The sequence below is a fragment of the Haemaphysalis longicornis genome, unplaced genomic scaffold (genome assembly GCF_048455015.1).
Source record: "Haemaphysalis longicornis isolate Haplotype H1 unplaced genomic scaffold, Haemaphysalis longicornis Haplotype H1 scaffold_1, whole genome shotgun sequence".
Lineage (NCBI taxonomy): Eukaryota > Metazoa > Arthropoda > Arachnida > Ixodida > Ixodidae > Haemaphysalis > Haemaphysalis longicornis.
In genome coordinates, this window is record NW_027526203.1 from 411,273,672 (window position 1) to 411,295,045 (window position 21,374).

Genomic DNA, 21,374 nt, shown 5'->3' on the forward strand with positions numbered 1-21,374 from the left:
GCCTTCGCCAAGGCGGTTTGGATCTTTCCATGGCCTTGCGAGACGACAAGGCCGCAGTGTTCTTCTGAAAGGGAGGGCAAGGTCAAGGCCTCACATCTTTTACATTGCGTAATGCGCACATAATGCATTACAGTTCGGTCGAAGGAGCAGGGGTATTTTATTCTTGTTTCCAAATAAATGAGTGCGTTTATTGTATAGGTGAGACAACCCTCGCAAGACTTCAGCTGTGGCTTAAAAGGCCGCATGACGCCACGACGGTGTCCTTGCGGCACCGACGGGCTCGTGCAATTATAGGGAAGTTTATCAGGATCTGTTTACACTTTGTGGTGATGCAGCTTCTGGCAGCCACAAAGCGCGCTACTGCTCATCGTAGACTAAGCAATCAAGCCACGCGACACGAGTATCGTTACGATGGCGCGTCCCAGAGAGCAACAGCTTGTTGCAAGGAGGTTGTCTCCTTCAACTATGTTTCGGAATGTCCACATTGATTCCGCCCACGGGCGCGCTTAAGAACACATCAAATTCTCAGAGAACAGTGATGAAGAAGAAGACGGTTTTTATTTTTCTGAAAGTTTCATATATACAAGGGCTGTGATTAGCATCTAGATCCGTAGCCCCAAGGCTAGTTTTGGATCCATACAAAAAATTTCACGTTTTTTTTTCATCCAAGTCAAGAACAAGGGACATATCAGGGGTTCAATACATGTAACAAGGAAGATGTGTTGATACAATACGAAAATAAACGCCAAAGTTTGAACAAGAATAACGGTGGGGAACTATACAAGGTATCAGGGAAAAATACGCATTATGTGCTGCAGAGCAAACTTTAAACTAGGTGAACTATATCCGTCAGACATCATGTAGGTTTTTATTGACTGTTCGTTTTGTGTCATACATTTTATTGTTGGTGGTAGGCTGTTCCATATTTTTTGTGCCAATGAAAGGAAGGCTTCGGCATCCATATACATTTGATGTCTTCAGTAGGTTCAGGTTATTATTGTTAGCACGCCTAGTATTTCTACTAGGAAAGCTTAAGATAGACGAGTGGTACGTAGTGTTAGTACTTATGACCCTCTTGATCAGTATTGCTATTTTGTAATTTCGTGCTTTATTGAAGTGTATGATGTTCAGCTCTTTAAAAATTAGCGAAGTTTTTGCAGTTCTCGCTGCTGATGCTATTATGCGCACGGCAATCTTTTGTAAAATATTGATAGGTGTGCAGTACGATGTGTAAGTGTAGCTCCATGAATCTACACAGTAGGTTAAATGTGAGTCAAAAATACTGAAGTAAATTTGGCGCAGTGTTGTCTCGGTGAAGTGTTTCCGTGCTTGGATAAGGGTAAAGCATCCAAGAGATAGCTTTTGGCAAACAGTTTTTATGTGGTGTGCCCAGTGCATTGATGTGTTCAGTGTTACGCCTAAGTATTTATATGCATCTACTTGGCAAAGTACTTTTCCATTCACTTTAAGGTTACACAGGTGGGATAAGTGTTTTTGACGTGAAGAAAAAATAATAAATTTTGTCTTTTTGATATTTAGTGCTAATTTGTTTGTGTTGAACCACGTTAATGTTCTCGCGAGATCTTCATTTGCCAGAGTTTCAGCTTCCACCACAGAGTTACATGTAGCTGATTAATAGTGCTGTGTCATCAGCATACAGGATTGCTTTCGCGTAAGTAAGGGAAGTAACATAGTCATTATAAAGTAACATAAAGATCCTAGGAAGTCAAAATAACGCAAGCTACATCACGCAAGTCGCCGAAGCGGAACGGAGGAAAGCTCCAGTCATGCTTTACCGTGCGCACGGGAGCTCTTTCCACGTGTCGACTCCGTCAGAGATTCGGGAGCCGGACGTTGGTCTTTCAGATGCGACTGCCTCTCATTCACTCGCCTTGTCCTTGCGTCCGGCGTCGCCGTTGTTGTCGGCGTCCGCCCCTCCCCCATTCTCCTCGCCGTGCCAGCTGCGCTCTCCACCGCTCACCACCTCTCCTCTCCGATAGCGAACACTCTCTCGCGAGGGGCATTCGATTGGATTCGATTGGCTTGGCTTGGCTTGGCTTGGCTTGGCTTGGATTGGATTTGGATTGGATTGGATTAAAGTGGATCGTGTTGGATTGTGTTGCGTCATAGCCGCGGCAGACGCACTGGCGCCGGCGCATCCCCTCACCGTTATGCGCGCTATAAAACGCGGTGCCTGCGCCGCTCCGCTCCATCGTTCCAGCGCCGTTCCTCCGCTGTCCAACGCTGCAACGTGAACCCCCTATGCGTCGCATCTACACATGGGTTCCCGCGAGGGGAGGTGGGAGTTTTTCATTGGCGCCACCCTTTCGCCACACATCCACGTGCAGCAGCGAGCAGAGACAGCCGAGGGGCAGCGCACGCACCGCTAGAGAGAGAGAGAAAACAAAACTTTATTAAAAAGAAAAGAAAACTGGGCTAGCGAGGGGGCGTGGCGGAGGACCAGAGGTCCGCCGCGACCGCCAGAGCTCGGCAGGTGACCAGCACTTGACTAGAGGCACGTTTCTACCAGCAAAAAAAAAAAAAAAAAAAAAAAAAAAAAAAAAGCGCCCTTCTCTTTCTTGCTAGCTCGGCATTCTTTCGCTAAGCAGGCGAGCCGCTCTGGGCATGCGAGGGCGTTGCCAGCAAAGGACACGTCCGCTGCTTCTTCATCGGGCTGTTTCTCAATTTAGCATCTTTGACATAAATGTTTGCGCAATCTTCTACGTCGCTTTAATGTGTCGTGCTCGTCTGCTGGCCTTTGGAATCTACGCCTAGTGTATTCAATCACCTTCTTTTGTCCTCGTCTTTCATGCAGTTTTTCATTTAGTAGTGTGCCAACTAGCCCAGCCCAACTCAACTAGCCCAGCCCAGCCCAACTAGCCCTGTATTCTGCGAGCGCTCCTCTTTCTCGCTGTCTCGGCATCCTTTCGTTTAGGAGGGTTTCTATTTCTTACTGTCGCGATGTTCTTTCGCTCAGGAGGCTGCATATACGGGCAGCGTTTTTCGCTCACGGGGCATTTAGCGCACTCACTCAAAAGACACGACTGAGCTTCGTCTTTGAACAATCAAAATAAAATAATAACGGAGATTATGTGGCGCATAGTATTTTTGTTTTGTTCTGTCACTCTAAAACAAATTATGCCAAAGAAGAGTTCCAGAAAAAAAAGACTTTCATTTGCGCAGGAAGACTCTAGATCAAGTGGGAGAAAGGGAATGAAAAAGATAGGGACGCTTAGAGTCGGGGGCATCTTGTGGTCTGTTGGAGTAGTGGTGGTGAGTCTGCGATGCCCTTTTGGAGGGCAATATGAGTCTTGTCAGCTCGGGATCAGGTGAAGGGAGCAAACTCATGATTCTATACTGCTAGTGTGAGGCCACTTGGAATATTTCAGCGAACAATGAGAGATAGCATCTCTGGGTCCGCTGTATGGCAATCCATGTATGATGTGAAGTCGATTATTGAGAGGAGGTGTGACGGTTCTGTCTGTAGCGGGTGAATTTCAGGCGGTGCCATATTAGGGGCTGAAGACCGGCGTTCGTGGAGGACGGGCACGAGGAACGTTGAAGTGGCAGTGAGTGTGTGCACCCTTTACAGAAGGTCTGCGGGGTATGGCTGGCGTTTCAAAGTATTTATTAATGAAAATTTAGGCTGATCCTGAAGTAGGGTGGAGTGGGGGAGCATATAGAAAGTAGGCTGGAGTGAGGGCCCGGAGACAATTCTCTGGCGCGGCTGGCGAAATCGAGACGGGAGCGGGTATAGTCAAGTGGGGAGGCAGCAAAGTTAAACATGCAGCCGCGTTTGATACCCTGACGATGAGTGGTCGGTGCGCAGGGGAATTCAGCTATAATGCAGGGTGGCGCGCTGATGGAGGATTTTGTTCGCGAGGAAATTGGTTGATCTCAGGTTTCTGAGACTTTGTTGTGCTTCGAAGGAGTCTGTGAGGATGCGAATTTGGGACGTGACGGAAAAGTGAAAGTCAGGCGTGAGTTAATCGATGGCATAAATAATCGCATAGAGTTCCGCTCCGGGTATGGTTACTTATGCTGTATGAAGGGCGCATTTTTTCTTTGATGAACGTGAGATACTCGAGGTCCATGCGATACCAACTGGAGTGGCGGGGCAATGCTAGCGTTGGGTGTAAACGTCGATTTCATGGACGTGCCTGTTGTTACGTAGGGAGGTGATGCGGGTGACACGGACGGCACGGACGTTACGTGGGGCGGGATGGGTGACCGTAGAGTCCGAGACGGACGGGCGGTGCCCTGGTGCGAGAGACGGTGGGATGTCGTGGGGTTGTCGTGGCTGGATTTCGCCCCGGGCGATGATAGGAACACATTGGTGAGTAAATGATCGTATATCAACGGATTGATATACTTGTTTTTTGTTTCATTTATTTATTTAAGGCACAACGGCCCCGAGGCATTCCATGAGGCGGGAGCAACTAATGGGCATCCTCTATTTACCAGACCTGGACAGTATGCGATAAAAGAAGCGATACGCTACATTCCTTGTCAGCTGCCGACTTTGTGGAAAGTTTCCGTGAATTCGGAGTCAGTTTTCAGGGACGTAATCACTGCGACATCATTTTTTGTGTATTGAAGCCACAGAGGGGATCCTGTGGACGCAGGGAGACTAAAAAGATCACATAAGCTCCACTCGAATCGTTTTGCTGTCTATTGCTGTAGGATCTAGCAGATCGTCTGCGGCGACAGACGGAGCATAGACCAATTGTCAGGGCATAAAAATTATAAAATAAAAAAGGCCCAAGGGCCTCCAAATAAGACCGCTCATATTGTCCCCGGAAAAATGTTAACCCAGCAATGCCCTGCGTTGACAGATTACTTTAGAAGGTATCGGTGCAAGCTAGGTCTTTGTAAGCTGGCTTTTCCACATTGTGGGTTGCGCAGTGAAGCATGACCATCTACGGAGGGAGTACGAAGTTACAACCCCACTTTATACTTCTCTCTATCGCTGCCGCCTCTTTCCCAAGTCGTGTATACTCCTTGCCACGCGTGGCATCTCTTTCCCCCTGACATTGCGATATGCTGTGGCGTGATTGGCGTAGCCTCGCTATAATAAAACGCCACTGTCTCTACCCGCCAATCGTCTGTGTCCTTTGTCTGAGGCGTAGAGATCGCGCCACTGTCCTTATAGTTCAACATGCCAAATCCCCAATGTAGTTAACCCGAACATAGCAAATCCAACCGAGCGCCAGCTTCGCTAAAATTCCCTCTTCTCAGAACTGATTGCTATTACTAATTAACTGTACGAGGACCTATCAAAACGCTATGGCTGGTGCTTGGTAAGATGGTAAGATATAGATTTAGTTACATGTACCTCGCTGGCCAATCACTCGTTGGGTACGGTGGGTTGTAGGTTCTTATTTTTGTCGTAATCCTTATGGGGAACCTTCGAATCATGACGACATATACCCGGCTGGAGCCACGCCGAAGAAAGCATCCGCGTTTCTACGTAAAAATAGTTTAGCATGATTGCGGCTGAAGGCATCAAGCGGTTGCTAGTGGTGTCCTAGTTTGTAGTTTAAGTTAATGAAAAGCTCCTTTATTGTCCCTCTTTTGAACCGGGCTGAGGTTTGCACTGGTGTGATAGTGTAAAGTTCTTTGACAAAGAGAAAGTTGATGATAGCTACCTTGAAAAGGCATTGGAAGTATTTAAAAAGGTAAATACCATTTATGAAAGGACAAGTTCTTTTTTGTTTGCACAAGTGACCTGTGGACGTTTTGTCGGTGTTTCTTGTAGGATGTCTGGAGTGGGTTTGAAATAATCTATCTGAGCCTTTAGCCATTTAAATGGACCCTGAAGTGATTTGCAAACATTGCGAGATTACTTGCGCAATTTGTAGTCTGGAGTCTCTATAGGCCATGTGCCGACCACTCTCGCTGCGTTTACGCGACTTTATTCAGTAGAAAAATCAATTCGAAAGTTCTCTCCCCCTCTCTGCATCCTCCTTGCCGATTTCGTATGACGTTTCGTATGACGTTAAAACAAGATGGCTTGGCTTGACTGCGCTACTACACCCCTCGCCGACCATCCGACAAGTGTCTGTCGGCCCAGCGTTTAGTCGGCCGGGAGCCGGCGGGTCGTCGCAATTCGTTCGCTGAGTTAAAACTAACCCACGGCACGTTTGTGCCAGGAAGAATGTGCCTTTAGTTTGTTAGTTTTTAGAGTGTATCAAGCTCTAAGTCCAATTCGCTCCGCACAAGCACACATGCGACGCTTCGCTGGCTGGTACGCTAGTAAAAAAATCCAAGGCCAATTGAACGCGGGAGAAGAGTTGGCGAAGTTAACATAGGTACGAAGAAATAAAAACCAACCGAAACTTTTATAGTACAACGTAAATCCAAGGAGCGAGAAGAACTTTTCGCGCTGGGTGAACTAGCACAGTGGTCAGCGGCACGACGCACATCTGCGAACGCTTTTCCGTCTAAGGAATGCGGTCTGTAGGCATGAGATTGTGGGAATTGGGGGGACGCTTACTGCACGAGCGCTATACAACAAATAGTCCCATAAGCTGCTTGAAATGCTAAAACTAAATAACAATGTAAACTGGCTGTATATTATATACATTACATTTCCGCCCGTACCATCGCTGGCTTGTGGCCTAGTGGTCTGGAGCACTAGGTACATTCATTTGCAAGTCGCAAATTCGAATCCACAATAGTGCATGTTTTTTTTTTTTTGAAGTTGATTTATTTGTTTTTGGACAATTTTTGCTATACTGAATTCACTATTTTTGCGCTGTAACGTTCATTTCTCCACGAGCGAGTCACAGCCTATAGCACTAGGGGACAGAGGAACTCCGCAAGGGTCTGTTCTGTCACCGCTGCTTTTCAACCTGGCGCTTCTACCTCTACCAGCATTACTAGGGAAAATAAAAGGAATAGATCACGCCTTTTATGCGGACGACATTACGATCTGGACAGCGCAAGCGGGCTCAGAAGGGTGGATGGAGGAAACACTCCAAAGGGCGGCGGACACAGTCCAGTAATATGCACGCACCTGCGGTCTCTACTGCTCACCGCAAAAATCAGAGCTATTAGTGATACAGTCAAGAACCCAAAAAGGAAGACAAGAGAAACATAAGAATAGTTAAAGACGACTGCAACATCACGCCCACGACTCACGTCAAGATGATTGGCCTAATAATACAGGAGAATGGTAAAGCCCGAACCGCACTCAAAAAGCTCAAGAGCACATCCGAACAAATCATGAACATGATCACAAATAAGAGAAGAGGACTCGAAGAAGAGGAATCCCTCAGGCTTGTCCAAGCCTTTGTGATCTCGAGAATCATCTACTCAGCTCCCTATCTCCAGCTTTTGAAAAACGAAAGGGACCAACTGGACACAATTATAAGAAAAGCTACGAAGCTCGCGCTGGGCATTCCGATACACTCATCCACGGAGAAGCTACTGGGGATGGCCAAGCATAATACGGTATCCGAACTGATCGAAGAGCACCTATCAAAACAAAGGGTGCGACTGAGCCAAACAAAAGCGGGAAGAGCCGTCATAGCTAAAATAGGATTGCAAGAAGCTTATCGTCAAAACAAAGGCCCTATACCGCCCGCATAGGCCGAGACAGTGGATAGCAAACCATTACCTCAAAACATGAAGCCGGAGAGAAACGAAGGAAGACGACTGGCCAGAGCCAAGACCCTAAACGAGTCTATAATTAAAGAAACAGGAGTGACGTACACAGACGCCTCACTTCCCAAGCACAGCAACGATTGCAGTAACAGGAAGGGACGAGCTTATCACGTGTGCCTCAGTCATCACACCAAGCCTAGAGGAAATTGAAGAAATGGCAATTGCCGTTGCGTTGACCAAACCAAAAGCGACGAAAATAGTCACGGACTCCAAAAAAGCGTATAGGAACTTCAGAAAAAGATGGCTTTCTTATAAGGCAGGGAGAATCCTCCAAAAGAAAGTACCACCAAGCCACAAAATAGAGCTAATATGGGTGCCAGCCCACTCTTCGGTGGAGGGCACCCACCAACAGGCCCGAGAGCTAATCAGCCGGGCAGAGGGGCAGGAAAAGCAACCCATAACGAGCTACAAGGACATAGTCAATCACTATAAAGACGGGAGGAAGCGATATCCTAAACCACACCATTCTCTAAGCAGAGCGCAGCAAGTGATATACAGACAGATCCAAGCCGGGTCGTTCCCCCACCATTGTCTTCGAAACAAGTTCTACCCAGATAGATACGAGAAAGAATGTCCCAACTGCAGACAACTGGACACAATCCAGCACATAATAGGCGAGTGAAATATTCCCAAGTTCACCCCTCCCCCCTTTCCCCCTCCCCTCACATCAACCCTGAGCGATGGGAGACATTGTTGTCCAGCCCTGCCCTGGAAGAACAGATTGAGCTGATCACCAGAGGCCAGGAGTACCTGGAAACATAACGGGCCCGAGAAGAGGGCACCACCATATGCATCAAGCGCCTAAACGGCTCTAGAATGCTCAATAAAGTTTGTTCTCTCTCTCTCTCTCTCTCTCTCTCTCTCTCTCTCTCTCTCTCTCTCTCTCTCTCTCTCTCTCTCTCTCTCTCTCTCTCTCTCTCTCTCTCTCTCTCTGACGCGCTGGCGAGTTCTCGTTGGTGTGGTGTTGTCATAAGCCCGAACTGCTTGCGGGCAAAGTCCCGTATCAGCCGACCCATGGCCTGGTGCGAACACGCCGCTTACAATACAGGCACAAGCCAGGCAAGCTCCAATGATGGGGGGAAAACGCATCGCATTTGAGCGTCTCCGGTGACGCGGACGCGGAGGGCGTTCATCCACTGCGTAAGCCTTGGCTAGTGCTTGTTACGATTCCAAGCCGTGTTGGTAGGCATATCTGGCGCATTTTACAGCCGACAACATGGCAGAAGTGCGGTATACCGATTACTGAGACATCGTAAATGCCCACCCGACGATAACAACGGATGCCAAGCATGTTGTTTCACAGTACCGAAACTGAAACTGGTTGCAATTCTAATCTTGGACATCGTTCCATCAACATCGCATCTCGATTGCGCGTCACTGCTGCTAGTTATTGCGGCCGCCGCAAATGTCGCCTGGTATTATTTGTTCTTACAGGCTTTATAAATGAAATACTTCTTTATCGACCGGTTTAACAATGAAAAGTGTGTTCATTTGAGCCAGTCTACGCAATGCAAACAAAAACAGAAGTTTGGCAAATTCCCTTCAGCGCCCTTTTAAGAATCCCTTTGCGGTGGCTCAGTGGCTATGGTATTGTGCTGCTGAGCGCAAGTACGCGGGTTCCATTTCGACCGCGGGGCTTCTGTTCTGATGGAGCTGAAAAGCGAAAACAGGCATGTGTCGAGATTTCGGCGCGCGTTAAGGTCCACCAGGTGTCCAAAATTAATGCGGAGCCCCCCACCACAGCGCGCCTCATAGCTCAGGTGTAGCTTCAGCGCGTTGAACCGCACAATCAATCAGTCAACCCGGAAAGTGCGCGGGAGAAGCTTTACACAGGCTCTTGTAGGCAGTTAAAACTGGCCGCGCTAAGGGGACCTAAATAGCGACTGAGGGAGTGATTTATTGAAATAGAAAGTGGAAAAGAAGTGGACTGGGGATATTTTGAACTGATTTGGTAGTTTACCAGCATACAATCCAGTCCGGGGAAGGGGAGAGGGGGAATCAAAGGGGATAGGTGAGAAGAAATGGGGACAAAGAAAGAAGGAGAGAAAGAAAGACAGAAGGAGTGCGTAAGCCTGGCCGGTAGGCATTGGGCTACAGCCCTTTGATGAGGTCGGTCTCCTCGAGGAAGGCTCAGACAAGTCGAGAGGCTTCCCGCCGAATGGAGTTGGGGCCCGTCGGGAAAAGCAGGTCCTTCAGGGTGTGGGTTGGCAGACCGAGACGCTGGAGTGCGGCCGAAAGCTCTGCTCTCGGGGCATCGTGCTGGTGGCAGGAGCATAGCAGGTGCCCCAGGGTCTCGGGCTCTGGGCAGTCGGCACATGTGGGTGACGACCGGCGGCCATGTCGGTGCCAGTGGGCTGCCACATTTCAGCGATCGAGCCGCATGCGGAGGAGTATGGAGCGGGCGTTCCTGGTGATGCGTCCAGGCAGGACCCGTGGAGCTTGGCCGCTGACGACTCTGGGGGGCCCTAAATAGGGTGGCGAAGTCTATAGGACCTGAAGCTTTCACGCTTTCCTCGCGCCTCACAGCGTTGTGGATGCTACGAGCTGATAAGCTCGAGCAAGACAACTTCAGGACACTTGTCAGGGCCCTCGCTTTCCGAGGTACGCGCAGCCGCTTGCTCCGCTCAGCGGTTCGTCCAGCCTTTTATTTTTAGCAGCCGGCGCTCCTGCCTATACGTAGGTGCGTGGCACTGCTTTTCAGGTTGGGCGTGCTAGCGATGCCTCGTCAATTTTAGCATAGGGGAAACTAGTGTTTAAAGGCCAGATAGGAGGGCTCCAAAAACAACATACTTTTTCATGACAATAATCAACAATGACTAGCGGCCCGCTTGCGTTTCTTGCATGCGGTGCTGTCGCGGCGAAGCGGTCTCTTCGAGGCCGGGTCGCGCAAAGAGGACTTAGCATCGCCGCAGTTATTCGGTCACTGCCAGCCGCGCCGACTGCACTCCCCATCGTCCACCGCACTATCATCCCCTTTCACGCATTTGTAGACTGATTTTCAGCACGGATTTGGCAGATGGCAACGAGTTTTAGCTGCTGCGGTGTGTGCCAATTCGTGCGCGGTCCATGTCTAGAGTGAAGGTAGGTGGTTGCCGCGGTCGCGTGCGTCGTGTTTCTGCCTGCAGAAGGTGTGTGCTTGGCAGCGTTATTTATACCTTGTAAACGACGTGCTATATCAGCAAACTAAGCTAAGCTCGTGTGACGGATGGCGACGATCGACATTCGTACCTACAAAGATACGCCATGCCGGAGTGCCCATCTCGTAGAAGATGCCTGAGCTGCCGACACCACCTGTGGCTTCCCCCAGAGCCGGAAACGCTGCTTGGTTGCAGCATTTGATGGAATCCGCCAATAGCGGCGCTGTAGCCTTCAGCGCCAGCTGCGTCCATGGGCGTTGGCAGGATTTTTTCTTGAGGGGGCAAACCCATTGTATTGAGGGGTAAGAGGGAGAGGGCATGGGGGCGGGGCCATTGTTCTGGGGAGGCTTGGAGGTGGGGGGCAACTGTACCTTTTGCACCCCCCTGCCGACGCCCATGGCTGCGTCATAGAGGCTACGTCAGAGGCGAGAAAAGCTACGTCAAAGCTCCGTTGATGATTGCAAGACTTCACATGTAAGCAAGAAAAGAAAAAAAACGCTTATCTAGCGATAGCCCGCTTGAAATTGCGATCTATTAAGGGCCCCTTTAAATCGACGGTCCGAATGTGTTCGTAAATTGAAACGACGTCTCAAGAAGACTGCTCAAGGGTGCCAAGGCCATCAACAAACCGTACGTTGCGGGCCCCTGGGCGCATATTACTAGTGTGCTCATGTCTAGTGTGCTCATATCACCTGTCTTATTTTTTTCTTTGTACAAATTACACAAAAAATGTGCTCTCTGCTGTGGCATTATACAAAGCAAGCATGGGGTTTCGCATTGCGTTACACAATAACGGCCGAAAACTGCGTGAAGTGTCCCAAAAAGGCTGACAGCATTGAAGAAAATCTCGAAGCAAACCTACTTTAAATAGCAATGCCCATTTTGTCAGGTAAGCGCAAAAAAAAATATCTGAAACGCACACGGTCCTCAAGAGAACAATGGTCCAGTTCGAACGAGTCTATTCAGGATAAAGCCTCATTACTCCCCGCATAAAATCATATTTGTACATTCTCCGTTTTACCTAAACCTATCGAGCGGCAACTATCCAGGGCCTTTGAGACGCTGGAAAAACAATGGCTACATGACATAGCGCACGATTTGCCTTGATGCAGGCTTCGTGGAGCGCGTCTTCGAACCACCGTTTCTTCCGTCCTTTTCCTCTTTCCAGGTTCACACTTCGCGCTCCTTGCCCGGTACGTCTCGCGACTTGATTGCGAGCCGAGGTTTTTCTCCTCAACGCAAGAGGAGTCACGAGAACGTCTCAAGCACCGACAGCTCTAACGTCCACGTCCAGGTAAGGTTCGAACTATCTCACGGAGTCACTTTTGTTCCATACGTTTGAAAAGACCGAATCGGGGCGCTTTGTACTTTTCTCAAGATGGTATAAGTGCTCTAAATCAACACAAAAATTGGATGGGATAATAACAGGGGCGTGACAATACCAGAAATGCGCGACAATGAAACTTGTGTAGACTGCCGATGTTTGTTACTTCGGAGCTGGACACCATGTTATTTGGAGATCAAGGTCATGAAGTCCTAAATACGAAGCCACTACTAGTTTTCTCATTGAAAATGATGGGGCGACGACGAGGCCTATCATCGGCTTGAAGTAAAACAAGCGAAAATATAATAAATAGTGACCTCTGGTTGCGTATATAGAGCAGCGGCGCCCAGGCTGACCTATTGTGATGGTACAAAACACAATGCCTCAAGAGCACTGCTTGGGTGCAAGGAGAATACTATGAACTGAAGGTGCAGCGGCTATGGTTTGGAAATGAGGGGCTCGTTAGGAAATACAGAAAGAAAATGCCGGCAGTCTACAACGCGAAAGAAGGCATAGGGGAATGGTTAGACTATTTTTTTACCGTTAGTGACGTTACATTATTTTTTTATTAATTGCGTCAGAAAGACAGAAAGAAAAACACGCGCCCAGAGTGGGGACCGAACCCACCGAACCCATATATATATATATATATATATATATATATATATATATATATATATATATATATATATATATATATATATATATATATATATATATGCTCAGCGTGCTTCGTGGAGGCCTTGAGCTGGCTTTCTTAACAGATTCCATTGGGACCTGCGGAACTAACTACATAAACTACATAGAGGAACTCTAGATTTAGGCACTTTTAGTGCCCCCTGTCGTCACCACTAGCGTAGGCGGGGAAGGGGGGGGGGGTAGGGGTCACTGAGTGGGCGCAGCCCATCATACAGTTTTTCACTAACTCATTATTGCCAAACTCTATGCAGCCCACCTCCCCGTTGAAATTTTTGATCCAGCGAGGGTAGGGGGGAGTGAGGAAAGACAAAAATAATTTTGCCTGTCAATAAATAGTGACTGCCGATCGTTGTTCTGGCGGGGGTAAGATACGCCCCAACCACATGCGGCTTCGATGTATATTCTAACCACGAAGATCAGCTATTTGGAAATTGCATGGGACAAAACGGACAAAACGATTGGAAAGTTATGCGGAGTACGACGTCATCTCTAAGTCTTTGTATTTTTAATTTGTACGCATACTTTGTTTTGACTTTTTTATGTTTGCTTGTTTTGTTGTTTTCTCAACGTTTCCTCCTTTTTGGGGGGAAATTAAATTGCCCTTATAAAATGAAACCCTGCGTGCACCACTGGCCATGACTGTCTTCAGCAGTCACTGGCGATAATTTATTTCGAAACGCATGCATTTTGGTGGGGACAGAGTTGTATTTTAGAATAAAGCGATCGTTCAAAAAGGGATGACCTGATAACGGTGGATTCATACATTAACTACGATTTCACCGGCTGTGTGACAAGTGGCGCTCGGTCTTTCTTTGTTTACAGATATCGGACATCGCTGGGGATGAAGATATTGTAGCTACAACGTATTTCTTGAAGATATGCAAATCCACCATCCTAAAACCCTATTCCGTCATTCTGCAACTGGTGAGATTGAAACGCCGCTGAAACGAACTAAAGTCGCTCGCAAACAAAACGAAGGAAAGGGAAAATAGGCAAGCATTTGAATCGCTCTGAGCAACAGGGCCACACAACGCTCGCTGCACGGGTTTAGGTCAGGGAATGTGAATGCCACACCTTTTGGTGTGAGGGGCAGTGCCGTGTTGTCCCTTCCCTCGCTGCTAGCGCTCGTAATGAGAAGCAGTGGATGGTTTAATGTTTCGGCTTAAAACGGGCCATGCAGACAAAATATAAGTTTCCTTTATTCGAAAGATCTCGGCCCGTTTGCCCGAACGCGATAATTATAGGAATAAGTTCTCAGCTACAACTTCAGCGCTGTCTAGGTAATAAGTTGTGTGCCCGAAACTGACACAAACGCTCGGTTAAGGTAGCGTTTCCGTCGGGTTTTCTGGCAACCAGCTTATTTGCCGTGGCCGACTTCGACTTATTGGCGCATTATTCGTAAGCGGGAACTCAATCGGGAACTTATGCGTACGGGCAAACGGGCCCTGGTGTTTTATAGTGCCCCCAGCATTTGTCCGGCAGCAAACGATGCTTTATTTACTAAAAAAAATGTATTCAAGTTAAAATTTTGATTCTCCCGCCAAATCGCGTGTTTCGTGGCGTCTCCGATGACGTAACCAGGACAGGTCTCTAAGCAAACGTAAGTGCGCTCTTTACTCTGCAGCGGACTGCCGGTGCGCATCCACACTGGCAGTGGTGGGACGAGAAGGGTGACGTCACTAGCGTTCCCCGGTAATGGCGGCCGCCTTGGTGTCCGTTTAGTCGAATCAGAAACTGACACGAATAAACTAGGCTGTTAAAAATTACTTACGCTGCTACGCTATGACTGTCTAATGTGCCATTCTATAATTATTGGGCTAGTAGGCTCCCATAGCAGCGAAAAAAACATAACAAGAAAATTTCGTGTCAGCACTCTTTTAAAGGGGCCATGCAGACAAAACACAAGTCTGGTTCATTCGAAATATTGCCGCTTTAGAATCACACTGACACCCCTTTTAACGTAAACTACGCTCAGATAAGCTATATAATTATGAAAAAAGGGAATGGCCATGCGACTATGTTAAATGCCCACCTGCGCGATTGGCTGAGGCTAGCAAAAGTAAACGCAGATTAGGCAGGGCATATAAGCTTGCCAAACGAGCTAGTCGCGCTTAAATTTAGGGCACGTTCTTTTTATATCAGTAATAATGGTGTAGTGAACAATTAAAGTTACGAACGAACACGTAAACACCGAAGCAGTTAGTGCGGCACTTCGCCGACTGACACCGGCAGCCGTCGGATGCGTTGGACTTGTCGGAGACAACACTGACCAACTGACATAAGCGGCCCGGTCACTTAAACGATCATGTTTGTCGAGTCATAACTTACGTTTTAGGAAACGATTAGTACGAACCCTAATATAAATACGGCAGAGATAGAAGTCCGGCCCCAAGCAAAGTGCGAACACTGGCAGTTCAACTAACTTCAGCTAAGGCTCCTAACTTCAGCGGTATTGCAGCGTCATCTATAAACAATATAACCAAACCATGGCCTGCGAGATCAAAACGCGCGCGGGGTGATCTCGGACGTTATGACGAAACAGCCGTCTGTGAGATGGTAGCAGCCCTGGTCAGCAGGCTATCTTTAGTTTTAAGGCCGTGCTCCGGATACGACATTGTCGACGTCACGAAAACACATGATTTAGCGGGAGAATTGAAATTTTGGTTTAAAATTTCTAATTTCTCTGGGAATAAAACATCTTTTACTGCCGCAAAAGCGCTGAGGGTACTATAAAACACTAAATCTTTCGAATAAAACAAACTTGCATTTTGTCTGCATGGCCCCTTTAAGCAATAAAGGATTGCTTGGTGCCAGCACTGTCGAACTATCTAAGCTACAGCTTAAATGTGCGTGTGCGTACATTTGTGCGTACAACCTAAACAAACTTAAATACATTTTTGTGCCATCCGATGAAGAGCATAAATCCGAAGATCCACATCACTCACATTCATTTTTTATAGTTACGTACAACCACACCTCAGTTTCATTGGACGCTTTTGTGGGGCAAGCAAGGCGCCTCTCCCCAGCCACAGCGCGCGTCTCAAAGAGGTGAGCGATAATTGACTGTTAGCAGGCTAAGTGGCGAGTAGACGTTTTTCCTTTCGCGGTTCATCTTTGTGGGTATGATCACCCAGAACAGACCTATGAAGCACACCCTCACGCTTGCCCCGGGTATTGGAAGCGCATCTAGTTATATTGAACAGACATGATGCTGGCACTAACGAATGAACAGGATCGACGTTCGCATATCCCGCAAGCGTGTCGGGTCGACAGCATCTGCACGTCCTCAGTTACGTCGCAAAGAACTAGAAGCGGCATTTTGCGGAGGTGGGTAACGGCATTTGAATTCTTAGCCCTAAGCCGTTTTCAACCCGCCGAGTAATCGCGACGCAAAACTAAGAAGCGCCTCACTCACTACCAGCACCACCACAACCACCAAAAGTGAAAATTGGGAAGGGTAGACTGAAATTGACACGGTGGAAAACAACGAAATCATCCGTGAAGGAAATCCTCCTCTTCAAATTTATCGGACGACGCTGGGACGACCCACACCTTCTTCCCATTTACCTTTTTCTTATTGAATGCTTTCTTTTTTCACTATTCCGACTTTGGCATCAAAATATTTTTCAACCTGTTTAAATTATCTTTTTGCAATGTCCTGAAGTTTTTACTAGAATTTTTTTCAGCCACTTATGATTGGCCGATCCCACGATTGGTTATGCGCCATTCACCAAGAAAAATTCATCATCACCATTAATGGTGGGTGAACGCTCTCCTGATGTGGCTGCCCCCGTTCCGCCAAGGTCCTTACTTCTATCAGATGCGCGCTTGTGGCTCTCTTTCGAGGGCTCTGAGAAGCGGAGGTACCCAAGGGCCATCTGCGTGTGTTGAGTTGTTTCGGTGGTGCCGCCTGTGCAGATAGCATGGCGCAAGTTTCGCAAAGACAACCCCACACGCCACCATCTCTCCTGGAGGCTGATGAACGTTCTGTACCCAGCTCTCATCCTCACCCTGTTGCTGTTCTACGCTATTCTACAAGGACTGGCCTGCCCTGGACGGCTGGAGTTCAAAACTGCCAGGGCGGTGAGTTTTCCCCTAGCAATGCGCCCTAAAGCCTTGTAGGTTTGGTGGGCAAAATGTATTTGATTTTTTTCCGCCTAAGGACTTACAAGTGAAACCTGACTTCTTTTAGCTTTGAAAAGACAGTGCTTTTCCAACATTTTGGTTTTGAGTAACGTGGCAACTACCAAGGAGTGCTAAAAACCCTTCCCTTCGCACACTACCTTCGCATTGTCATGGTTTCAGGCATACCTGCCATGAGTTATAAGGATAGGACCTTCAGTTAAGGTAATTGAAGTATTGCAGGGAAAATCTCACTATTAACACTGTCATGAATAAACAATTCGTGCAGAATGTCGGCGAGTGCACTTAAAGAACGGACGTATCAGTATAGAGTTTGCGTTTTCAAAGCCCAGCCGTGAAAATACCGTGTTGTGGGGACGTTCGTTTGAGAGTTTCTGTGAACAAAAAAATAAGGTGGAGGGGGGCCCTTTTTGAGGTCACCTGGAGTCCGGAAATTTTGAATCGATGCTCATGCTCATTGGCTTTAACATTTTCTATGTGTTTCGAGCGCATTTTTTCGCATACGTTAGCCGGAAGCACGGGACAAAACTTAGCGTCAATCGAAAATAAAATTTTCTGTCGCGATTTCTTGTTTCCAGTTTCCCGGTGACGTCGAAAGTAGCTCCCCAGGACACTAAACAAGAGATGATGTGCACATAGTTACTTGTAATGTTTGTTCTATTCACTGCTGTTGCATTTGGTAGAGGCTGGTCAACTAACCGGCACGCATTTTAGCTGTTATCACTGTCTCCCTCCTAGTCGGTCTATGGGAGCACTTCTCGTGAAGGGATTAATTTGACTTCTGTACGTCACCAGACTTGCCCACTTAAGTAGTCCCCTACAGGAAGCCGCGTTCTTCTTACTGCAGTTAAGATTAAGAATACTGGAACTGTGGTTGCTCCATTTTTCTGTTAATTTACTTGATGCGTTCAGCAGGCTTTAGCGAAGGGACGTAATATAATTATTATGTGGGATTGATACTGTTCAAGTAAAACTACCTCTTGATTGATTGTGTGGAAAAAATTTGCCGCAACACGAGGACGGTAGCAAACTGCTCGCTACGAGCAACAGACCTACATCATTAATCAGTAATTGCTGCAGGCTGCTTGAGCATATAATCTGTAGCCAGATAACGTCGTTTTTTGGAATGCAGTAACATGTTATTCAGCTTCCACCTTGGGTTTATAGAACGCTATCCGCCATGACCCAGCTCGTATCAGTCATGCACAGCAATGCTGTCAACAATAGAACACAAATCTACCCAATAGTTTTGTATCTATCAAAAGCCTCTGATGGGGTACCGCATTGTTCAGAGGGCAGTTTGTTCAAATTAATAGCTGCCAAAAACAAAACCTTGACGGGAGTGCTCCGAGGGCCGGTGGGTGTAAGAACCGCTCTTGTTTTATCTATTCCAATGATATTGCTGAGGTCCTTTACGCGGGTGTGAATGAAAATGTTTGCAGATGACTTGTAATTTATACTATACCGTCAGTAGCACCTTGGAACAATTATTGGAGAATGAAAAGTTGTGTCAAATTGCTGACTGGCGTTAGACATGGCACATGGTAATCACCTTTCCAAAACCTTGTGCTCTTGCAATAATGCACAAGAAAACTTCCTGTGAATATAAATACCATGGCCGTGATAAACGCATTGAATTCGTGAACGATATGTAAAATAGTTTTGACTGTTAACATGAAACGTAGATGGTAATTTGCGTCAAGGCCTACAAAAAGCTATGCTTTTGGAGAAGCATATTGGGAGCTTGCAAGTGGACCGTCAAACTTTCAAGCTATAAAGCTCCACTTCTTCCCAGTGTCGGAACACGCGTCCATCGCGTGGGATCCACGCTTGAAGACAGTCATAAAAAGTGGGGAGGATCCAGTGACCAGGAGCACGATTTATTTTTCTCAAATTTTACAGGCGCCTCTCCTTAGTTTCTGAAATAATAAAAAGATATGGCCGGGAATTACTGGAGACGAGGTGGGAAATTGTCAGGTTAAACTTTTTTATAAAAACTCGACAATAACAAGTCTGGTTTAAATGAAATGTATATTCTGCCCTCTCTCCGAAGCTCAGAAAGGTTAAATCACTCAAAAAGCGTTAGGTCATATGTCGCTAAAAATGACACCTTTAAGTAGTACATGTACACTTCCTGTATACGAACTATCGCCTTTAAGTAGTACATGTACACTTTCTTTATACGAACTATCGATGACCGTGGTATTCATTGCCTTCCGACTGCGCGCATGCCCCGACATCTCCTAGTTTTGACTGCTTTGTTAGGAAAATGACGTAACCCTCTCCTGCTAGGGTGGTGAAAAATTATCCGCAGTGTTTTTTAAATAAAAATAAACCAAAATTTGTATTATTCTCTGGGTCGACTCAACGACGTTCTTTCTGGGTTATTTTGTTTTTCCTGAATGCGCTAGCGCTGACGCGACTGAGTGGGCGCGAGGTAGCGATTGTAATTTTTAAACTGGAAACCCACCTGCTGCCTTACAGCAAAGATGTCACAACCTCTTAGCGTGAGCAGAGATCGCGAAGTTTGTATAAAGATGAGTGTCCTTAGTTCATTATGCTCTAAAACTATGGTCGAAGTTCGCGAAGATAAGGGAATTTCTTTTGTTAATATCAGAACATTCACAAATACCGCTGCTGTTTTCACAGGTAGAACTCCAAAACGCGACGAAAATACCTCCCAAGAATACCACTACCGACTCCATCGGGTTCTACTGGGATGAGACTACAGTGAGTACGCGTAGGTCGACATCTCGCGTTATAATTTAGCCCTCTTGCCGTCGTTTTCAAATGCGATATATATTTTTAAGAAAAACCAATTCTGTTTTGAAAAAAAAAAATGGCAGCATCTCCATTATGTGGATGATGGCGAGGGTGCGGAGTACGGGAACTCGAAATGAAATTCATGTTGCGCCCGGAGTGACATCCGATTTGCGCCCCGACCGTCATTCGATTTGAGCCGTGAGTTGCACCGTGATTATTCCCTAAATGAAACTGCAACTCACGGCTCAAATCGAATTTCGCTTGATTTTCGCTTGATGGTGATGGGCGCACGGATGGACGCGGACGGACTTTGGGAGGTCCTAAGGTACTCCGCATCGTTTCAGGCGCAGGAGTAAGCCGTTTGACTCTCGGGTACTAACTCACGGTCGTAGCCCAATGGGTAAGACGACTGGCACTAACTCGGTCTAGTCTACCAGACACGGGCTCTAATCCTGCCGATGCCTGTGCGATTTTTTGCGACTGTAAGCGCTATGCGCATGGACGTGAACGGACATTGTGCGGTCCTAAGGTGCTCCGCACCTAAAATTCGTGCACCTTTAATTTATTACCTGCAGGCTGTATCCAGGAGGGATAGCATTGGGGGCGGACGCTAAACTAGCTGGGCAAAATAACAGATGGCAGACCCATTTCCCATACCTGCTCCTGGTTTAGGGTTGATAGACCGATGGACGTGGAAGGACCCACGAAGCGCGCCGGCACCGTAATCGAGGCACGTGCCGATCCGGCACCACGCGCCCTGCAGAGCCACACAAGCTTCGGCGGGTTTCTCCGCTGTTTGCATTGTTCCGCAACTCCTCTCCGTCGGCAACTGCAGTAAAGCCTCATGATAACCTAATCCCCGTAAGCAAAACTTTGTTAAAAGCGAAGATGAAGTGATCTGACCACAGTACAGTGAGGGGCCAGAAAAGCTTTGAACAGAACGATATTTCGAATGGAGCGATTTCGTCATACCAAAGGTTTACTGTACGCCGTCGCCGCATAGCGGTGGCGTGTGCGCCCCTCTGCTGCCGAGAGAAGCTAGGGGCGGCTGCGTTAATGGGCCTCTGGTTCTGTGTTACACGATGGCGCAGTTGGGATTCCCCGGGGCGATAAAGAGACACGTCTGTAGGACACAGGGAAGGCGCGCCCACACCTCCCCTTACGCATGCTTCGGGCGGCGGTGTGTTCTGTGTAACTTAGTGGATGCGCGGCGCGTTGCAGACGTCGCGGAGTAGCGAGGAGGCGGACGACCTGGGCGACCTTCCGCAGTGCCAGCACCGGCTCACGCTGTACATCCTGCCCAGTGTGCTCCAGGTGGCTGCTTTCCTCTACGGGTTCTACATGTTCCGCCTGATCGGAGTGGACGAGGAGCTCTATGCCATCATGGAGAAGGTGCGTGCCGCACCCGGCCAGTACGTACAGCGGCACTCTGACGCTGATTGAGAATTGCCTCAAAGGGAGTTACGTGCGGCTCAATTCTGTCATCTGGAGATTTTACAACTAGTTACAAATGTAACTAATTCATCGCATGAGCTTTTAACTGCTTGCCACGGGCGCTCCATGAAAATATATCACAACACAGCAACACGTTAAACCCGTTTCATTCCCATGTTAATTTGCACTCAGACATGTATATTTCT

The 21,374-nt window shown here is 47.6% G+C and overlaps 1 protein-coding gene across 3 annotated transcripts in view; it reads left to right on the forward strand.

Moving 5' to 3' along the window:
- Positions 1-21,374, forward strand: part of LOC144155502 (uncharacterized) — a 65,582-nt gene that overhangs the window by 18,532 nt on the left and 25,676 nt on the right. The window contains exons 2-8 of one of the 3 annotated variants that reach the window (XM_077686990.1): positions 3,502-3,569; positions 4,175-4,336; positions 11,974-12,099; positions 13,651-13,752; positions 16,747-16,911; positions 19,621-19,701; positions 20,956-21,126. In XM_077686990.1, the coding sequence (XP_077543116.1) occupies positions 4,223-4,336; positions 11,974-12,099; positions 13,651-13,752; positions 16,747-16,911; positions 19,621-19,701; positions 20,956-21,126 (759 nt within the window). In that variant the 5' untranslated portion in view covers positions 3,502-3,569; positions 4,175-4,222. The remainder of the gene's footprint in view (positions 1-3,501; positions 3,570-4,174; positions 4,337-11,973; positions 12,100-13,650; positions 13,753-16,746; positions 16,912-19,620; positions 19,702-20,955; positions 21,127-21,374) is intronic. The other 2 variants (XM_077686989.1, XM_077686991.1) reach the window with 2 other exon arrangements.